An 8104-nucleotide genomic window follows, 5' to 3' on the forward strand; every position below is an offset into this window, starting at 1 on the left:
AGGGAGAAAATGGGGGGAAAGGGGGGGAAAAAGAGGGAGGAGAAAGAAAATAAAAAGGGGAAAAAAGGAAAAAAAATGAGGGGGAAAAAAGAAGGAATAAAAAGGGAGGAAAAAAAGGGAAAAAAGAGAAAAGTGAAGGGGAAGAAAAGGAAAAAAAAAGAAGAGGGGGAAAGTGAAGTGAGGGAAAGAATTAAAAAAAGGAGAGAAAAGGGGAAAAAAGGGGAAAAACGAGTGAGAAAAGGGAGAGAGGGAAGGGAAATGAGGGAACAAGGGAAGAAAATGAAAAAGAGGAAGAAAAGGGAAAGAAAAGGGGAAAAAGAGAAAAAACAGGGGAAAGAGGGAAAAATATATTTTAAAATTGGAATAAAAAGAAAAAGAGCGAGAAGAGAGGGAGGGGAAAGGGCAAAAGGAGGGAAAAGAGAGGAAAAACACCCACACGAAAAATTTGGGAGAAAAGGAAAAAGAGCGAGACAAGAGGAGGGGGAAAGAGAGAAAAAGAGGGAAAAAAGGGGAAAAGGAGAAAAAAAACCCCAAAATTAATTGGGAGGAAAAAAAAATTTGGGGAAAAAAAAAAAAAAAAAAAAAAAGGAAAAGGGCAAGAAGAGAAAAGGAAAAGAGAAAAAAAAAGAGAAAAAAAGAGGAAAAGGAAAAAAAAAATTTGGGAGAAAAAAAAACCCCACCCAAAATTAATTGGAGGGAAAAAAGAAGGGAAAAGGACGAGAAGAGAAGGAAAAGAGAGGAAAAAGGAGGAAAAAAGAGGAAAAGGAGAAAAAAAACCCCAAATAAATTGGGGAAAGAAAGGGAAAAGAGAGAGAAGAGAAGGAAAAGAGACAAAAAAAGGAGCAAAAATGAGCAAAAAGGAGCCAAAAGGAGCAAAAAGGAGCAAAAAGGAGCAAAAAGGAGCCAAAAGGAGCCCAAAGGAGCCCAAAGGAGGCCAGGCCGGGCGCTCGGCAGGGAAATGGGCCGAAATGGGGGTTTTTGGGGTTATTTCCAGCCCCGGGGGAGCCCCGAGTGTCCTCACCCTCCCGCGGTGACAAAGTGACCCGCTCCTGCGCTCGGGCCTCCCGTGGCGCCGCCTCAGCCTCCCAAAAATATATGGGGTTATTTTTTTATTTCATTTCAATTCCCTTCCCCCTTTTCCCTCCGACCCCTCCTCGGCTCCTTCCTCTTTTTTTTTTTATTGTTTTTTTTTTCCCTCCCCTTCTTCTCCCGGTTTTTTTTTTTAAAGAGAGAGGGAGGAAAAAGGGGGAAGAAGAAGAAGGAGAAAAAAAAATTAGCAAAAAAAAAAAAAAAGGAGAGAGAAGAGAGAGGCAAAAGCTCGAGCGCGGAGCAGCGCGACGGCGCGGATTTTCACAGCCACACTCACGGCCGGAGGCGCCTCCTGCTCCGCGGATTTCCCTTTTCTTTTTAGATATTTTACACTTTTGATCCTTTTTTTTTTTTTTTTTTTTTTTTTTTTTTTTTTTTTTTTAATTTTTTTTTTTCCCCGCTTAAATCCCTCCCTCTCTGGCTGGATTTGGGGAGAAAATCGGCGTCGGAATTCTCTCTGCTGCCTCCCGGGTTGGATTGGGAATTTTCATCGCACACACACACATATATATATATATAAAAAACCGCACATATATATATATATAAAACCACACACACATATATATATATATTAAATATATATATAAAAACACACACACACGCATGTATATATATAAAATATATATATATAAAAACACACACACACTAAATATATATATTTGAACACACACACGCATATATATAATATATATAAACACACATATATATTATATATATAAAACCACACACATACATACATTTAAATATATATATATATATATAAACACACGCGCACACACTTAGATATTTAAACACACACACACATATATATTACATATATTTAAAACCACACGCACACACACATATATATATATTATATATATATATATAAAACCACACACACATATATATTATATATATATAAGAACACACACACGCACATATATATTTTATATATATATAAACCACACACACACACATATATATATTTTATATATATATAAACCACACACACACACACACACATAGATACAAACACCCCAAACCCCTCCCGGACTCCCCAAAGCCCCCAAAGTCGCCGAAAGGCGGCGGCGATGTTCAGCTCGGTGCCCCTGGGCGGCCTGTGCCCTCCGCCGGGGCGCAGGGAGCGCGGAGCGGGCGGCGGGACAGCGGCAGGAGCAGGAGCAGGAGGAGGAGGAGGAGGAGGAGGAGGAGGAGGAGGAGGAGGAGGAGGAAGCGGCGAGTTCGCGGAGCGCGGCGGAGGTTGCGCGTCCAGCCTTTACCTGCCGGGCTGCGCCTACTACGTGCCCGAGTTCCCCGCGTTCGCCGCGGGCCGGCAGCTGCCCTACGCCTACCCCAACCTGGCGCAGGTGCCCCGCGAGGTCCCTCCTCCTCCTCCTCCTCCTCCTCCTCCTCCTCCTCCTCCACCTCCTCCTCCTCCTCCTCCGCCCTACGCGCTGGAGTTACGCGGGAATTACGCGCCCTGTTACTCGGCCGAGGAGCTGGTGCACCGCCGCGAGTGTCTGCCGCCAGAGATGCTGCTCAAGGCCGAAGGCTTCCACCATCACCATCATCACCATCATCACCATCACCGGCACCAGCAGCTCCCCGCCGCCGCCGCCGCCTTCTACCCGCCGCTGGAGCGGCTCCGGGACGCGCCCGGGAAAAGCCGGGAGCAGCAGCAGCAGGAGGAGGAGGAGGAGGAGGGCGAGGAAGAGGAGGAGGAGGAAGAGCAGAGCGCCAAACCCGCCCCGACCCCGGCCGCGGCCTCCGAGGGAGACAAGGAGGGCTCCAAAGGCACCGCTGCGAGTAGGTACAGACCCGGGATAGAGCCGGGATACAGCGGGGATAGAACCGGGATAGAGCCGGGATAGACCGGGTTAGATACGGGTTAGAGCCGGGATAGACTCGGGATAGAGCCGGGATAGAGCGGGGATAGACCGGGTTAGATACGGGTTAGAGCCGGGATAGAACCGGGATAGAGCCGGGATAGAGCCGGGATAGACCGGGTTAGATACGGGTTAGAGCCGGGATAGAGCGGGGATAGAGCCGGAATAGAACCGGGATGGAGCCGGGTTAGAGCTGTAAGAACACGGGATCGACTCGGGATAGAGCCGGGATAGAGCGGGAAAACCCAGAATAGACTGGGGATAGAGCCTGGATAGAGCCGGGTTAGACACGGGTTAGAGCCGGGATAGAGCCGGGATGGAGCTGGGATGGAGCCGGGAAAACCCGGGATAGACTCGGGATAGAGCTGGGATAGAGCCGGAATAGACTCGGGATAGAGCTGGGATGGAGCCGGGAAAACCCGGGATACAGCCGGGATAAACTCGGGATAGACTCGGGATGGAGCCGGGATAGAGCCGGGTTAGGCTCGGGTTAGAGCAGGGAAAACCCGGGACAGACCCGAGATAGAGCCGGGACAGAGCCGGGATAAACCCGGGCCGAGCTGGGCCGAGTCCGGCTCTTTATTCTCCTTCCCCAGGTCCGGATTTTATTATCCTTTTTACCAGGTCCGGCTTTTTATTATGATTATTTTTTCTCCGCGTGTGTATTTTTTATGTGCGGTTTTTATAAGCGGTTTTATTGGGAGCTCCCAAAAGCGCCGGGTCGGGCTTTTTTTTTTTTTCCTTCTTCTTTCTCTCCCTTTCCCTTTTCTTTTTTACGATGCCAAAAACCCCACAAAAAACCCAAAAAAACCCCCCACTAAAATAAAAGAGCCGGGAGAACACAAAAAAACCCCAAATAAAAGGTGAAATGGAGATGTTAAAAAGCCGTCGCTGTCTCGGCGGAGTCTGTGAAATTTTAACAGCGCGGCCGAGTGACAAATATGAACTTTGATCATGAACTTCCAGGGTTTAAGGGCTCAGGGAAGAGGCAATCGTGCAGAACGCGCTCGTCCCGGCCATTACCGTCATTAGGTTTTAATTAAAACTCTCCGGCGAACCCTCGGTCCCGGGCCGGGGAGGATCCGCCGGGTTTTGGGGAAAAAAAGGGAATTTTCGGGGATTTTTTTCCTCCCTCGGTCGGGCTTTTGTCAGGAGAGGATCCCCCACGGCTCGCTCCAAGTGGGTGGGAAAAAGGTTATTTTATTTTATTTTATTTTATTTTATTTTATTTTACTTTATTTTATTTTATTTTATTATTTTTTTATTTTAGTCTGTGGTAGTCCATTTTATTTTAGTCCGTTGTAGTCTATTTTATTTTATTTCGGTCTGTTTTAGTCAATTTTAGTCCGTTTTATTTCGGCCTACTGCAGTCCACTTTACCCTACTGTGGTCTTATTTTATTGCGGTCTACCTCGGCCTGTTTAATTCCATTTAAAAATTTCCATTAAAAAAATTCCATTTAAAAAATTCCATTAAAAAATTCCATTTAAAAAAATCCATTTAATTCTAATTTCCCTCCATTTTATTCCATTTTATTCCATTTTTAATTCAATTTTCCCCCTCCATTTTATCTTATTTTTCCCCCCAAAAAACCCCCTCCCTAATCCCGGAATTTTGGGGGGATTTATTTGGAATTTTTGGGCTATTTCCCCCTCCCCGGGCCCGCGGCGTGTGGCCGGGGCTGGAATTAATGAAAACCTTGTGCGGAACCGAGGCCCCGCTCCCTTTAATCCCGGCTGAGCGCTCGGCTTTGATCCTTTCCCTCCCCTCAACCCGAATCCGCAAAAAAAACCCCCCAAAAATCCCCCAAAATACCCCAAATCCCCCAAAATCCCCCAAATTCCCAAAAATCCCCGCCCGGGGGGGGGGGGGGAAACGCCCCAAAATCCGCCTCGGCTGAGCTCCGGGGGGACCCAAAATCCTGATTTTTTGATTTTTGAGGTTTTCTTGGGGATGTTTTGTTCATTTGGGGGGGTATTTATTCATTTTTGGGGGGTATTTTTTGATTTTGGGGGGGTATTTATTTTTTGAGGGGGTATTTATTAATTTTGGGGTATTTATTCCTTTATTTAGGGGTATTATTTGCATTTGGGGGTATTTATTCATTTGGGGGGTATTTATTAATTTTGGAGGTATTTATTCCTTTTGGGGTGTTTATTCCTTCGGAAAACTTCTTTATTTTTCTGCTATTGGTTAATTTTTGGGGTATTTGTTCAGTTTTTTGGGGATTTGCTCCTTCTCGGGGTGAATTATTCCTTTTGGGGTCACCTATTCTTTATTCTTTTTGGGATATTTGGTTTTTTGGGCGGGTTTCCAGCCCTTTTGGGGCTCCCCATCCCTTTTAGGATTATTTATTTTTCAGGATATTTATTTCCTTTTGGGGGGGTATTTATTTCCTTTTTTGGGTATTTATTTCCATTTTTGGGGTATTTATTCCTTTTTTGGGGTATTTATTTCCTTTTTGGGGATATTTATTTCCATTTTGGGTATTTAGTTCCTTTTTTTGGGGTGTTTATTTCCTTTTTTGGGACTCCCCACCCCTTCTGAGGGTTGTTAATTTTTATTCATTTGGGGGTTAATTATTCCTTTTGGGACTATTAATTATTCCAGGTTAATTATCCCTATTCGAGCTCCCCATCCCTTGTAGGATTATTCATTACTTTTTAGAATAATTTTCCTTTTCCGGGCTTTGGATCCCCTTTAAAACCATTTATTTTTGGGGTTAATTCGTCCCTTTTGGAGCTCCCGGCCCTTTCGGAATTATTTCAGAATATTTCTCCCTTTCTGCGCTCCCCATCCCCGCTCAAACAATTAATTTTCAGGTTAATTATCCCTTTTTGACCGCCCCGTCCCTTTTAGTCTCATTAACGCTTTCAGGACATTTCCCCCGCCCTTTACTGAACCCCAGTGATCCTTTTCTGCCCTCTTCCTTTTTATTTTATTTTATTTTATTTTATTTTATTTTATTTTATTTTATTTTATTTTATTTTATTTTATTTTATTTTATTTTATTTTCACTTTATTTTATTTTTCCTTTATTTTTCCTTTATTTTTCCTTTATTTTCACTTAATTTTCCCTTATTTCCCTTCATTTCAATTGCATTGTTTTGCCTCGCATTGTGTTGTATTTTTATTGAATTGCATTGTATTCATTCTATTCTATTCTATTCTATTCTATTCTATTCTAGTCTAGTCTAGTCTAGTCTAGTCTAGTCTAGTCTAGTCTAGTCTAGTCTATTCTATTCTATTCTATTCTATTCTATTCTTTTTATTTTTATTTTTATTTTTGGGTACTTTTGTTTTTTATTTATTTTTAAGTTTGATTTCTTTTTTTTTAAATTTATTTATTTAAATTTTATTTTTATTTTTGGGTACTTTTATTTTTTTATTTTAATTTATTTTTATATATTAATTTTTTAATTAATTTTTTATTCTATTCCATTTTATTCCATTCCATCCCATTTTATTCCATTTTTTTATTCCATTTTATTCCATTCCATTCCATTCTATTCCATTCCATTTTATTCCATTTCACTCCATTTTATTCCGTTTTATTGAATTCCATTCCATCCTATCCCATTTTATTCCATTTTATTCCATTTTATTCCATTTTATTCCATTCCATTCCATTTTATTCCGTTCTATTTTATTCAAATTTATTCCATTTTATTCCATTCCATTCCACTCCATTTCACCCCATTTTAATTCCATTTTACCCCATCTCCCCGCCCCGTTTCTAACCCTGTCTCTCCGTTCCGCAGGCGCGCCCCGCGCGCGGAAGAAGCGCTGTCCGTACTCCAAGTTCCAGATCCGGGAGCTGGAGCGCGAGTTTTTCTTCAGCGTGTACATCGGCCGCGAGAAGCGGCTGCAGCTGGCGCGGCTCCTGGGCCTCAGCGAGCGCCAGGTCAAGATCTGGTTCCAGAACCGCCGCATGAAGGAGAAGAAACTCAGCCGCGACCGCCTCCAGCTCTTCTCCGGGAACCCGCTGCTCTGACGGCTCGCACAGGGAAATAAATTAACTTTTTCTGCTTTTACCGGGATTTTTTGGTGATTTTTTGGTGGTTTTTTGTGGGTTTTTGGTGATTTTTTGGTGATTTTTTTGGTGGTTTTTTGGTGGTTTTTTGGGTGATTTTTGTGGGGGTTTTTTGTGACTTTTTATTATTTTTTGTGATTTTTTGGTGATTTTTTTGTGATTTATTTGTGATTTTGGGGGGTTTTTTTGGCGATTTTTTGGTGATTTTTTTGTGGGTTTTTTGGTGATTTTTTGTGATTTTTTGTGATTTTTTGGGTGATTTTTTGGTGGTTTATTGGTGATTTTTTTGTGAGGTTTTTTTGTGATTTTTGCTGATTTTTAGTGATTTTTTGTGGTTTTTTGGTGATTTTTTTTGTTGGTTTTTGGTGATTTTTTTTGGTGATTTTTTGTGATTTTTTTTTGTCATTTCTTGTGATTTTTTGGTGATTTTTCCCCCCCTTTGTCTGAATTTTTTGGTGATTTTTTCCCCCCATTGTCTCAAATTTTTGTGATTATTTTTTTCCCCCTTGTCTGAATTTTTTGCGATTTTTTCCCCCTTTGTCTCAATTTTTTGTGATTTTTTTCCCCCTCCCTTCACGTTTTTCAAGGACTTGAACTCTACAGACTTTATTTAATTTTAATTCCTTTTATTCCCTCCCCTTTTTAATTTTTTCCCCCATCCTCGGACAAGTTACCATCACTTTTTTTTTTTTAATATATATTATTATATATTATAATTATTGTTTTTAATTTTTATTCTCCTCCAGACCCCGCGGGAATTTCAATTCAACCCTTGAGCGTTTGAACCCCCCCAAAAACCCCAAATTTCCACCCACGGCCCAAAAATTGGGATTTTCCCCTTTAAAAACCCCCAAATTTCCACATTTTGATAAAATCCCGTCTCTGTCCGAGCCCAGGGTTGGAATTGGGGCAATAATAATAATAATAATAATATTAATAATAATAATAATTGCGCTGTACAGAAATCCCGACGCGGTTTGATTTTTTATTCTGATTTTTAATTTTTGGGGTTTTTTTGGGGGGTGTTTTTCGGGAAAAAAAAAGAAGTGAAGAAACAAAAGAAAAAAAAAAAAAGAAAAGAAGAAGAAGAGAAAAAGAGAAAAAGAAAAAAAGG

At 41.7% G+C, this 8104-nt stretch overlaps 1 protein-coding gene across 1 annotated transcript; it reads left to right on the forward strand.

The window, feature by feature from the left end:
• The first annotated feature begins 2162 nt into the window (after nt 1-2162).
• On the forward strand, nt 2163-6951 carry LOC136372756 (homeobox protein Hox-C11a-like). Its single transcript, XM_066337503.1, has 3 exons — nt 2163-2217; nt 2284-2877; nt 6719-6951. The coding sequence occupies exons 1-3, from the start codon at nt 2163-2165 to the stop codon at nt 6949-6951; spliced, it is 882 nt and encodes a 293-aa protein (XP_066193600.1).
• Nucleotides 6952-8104: the final 1153 nt, after the last annotated feature.

The sequence above is a fragment of the Sylvia atricapilla genome, chromosome 29 (assembly GCF_009819655.1).
Source record: "Sylvia atricapilla isolate bSylAtr1 chromosome 29, bSylAtr1.pri, whole genome shotgun sequence".
Classification (NCBI taxonomy): domain Eukaryota; kingdom Metazoa; phylum Chordata; class Aves; order Passeriformes; family Sylviidae; genus Sylvia; species Sylvia atricapilla.

What these genes read in the sequence shown, in the direction of transcription:
- LOC136372756 (XM_066337503.1), top strand. Translation starts at nt 2,163, where the DNA reads ATGTTCAGCTCGGTGCCCCTGGGCGGCCTGTGCCCTCCGCCGGGGCGC. An exon ending in TCCGCCGGGGCGCAGGGAGC is followed by an intron (nt 2,218 to 2,283) that starts GCGGAGCGGGCG and finishes GAGGAGGAGGAG; the next exon opens with GAGGAGGAGGAGGAGGAGGA. An exon ending in CTCCAAAGGCACCGCTGCGA is followed by an intron (nt 2,878 to 6,718) that starts GTAGGTACAGAC and finishes TCCGTTCCGCAG; the next exon opens with GCGCGCCCCGCGCGCGGAAG.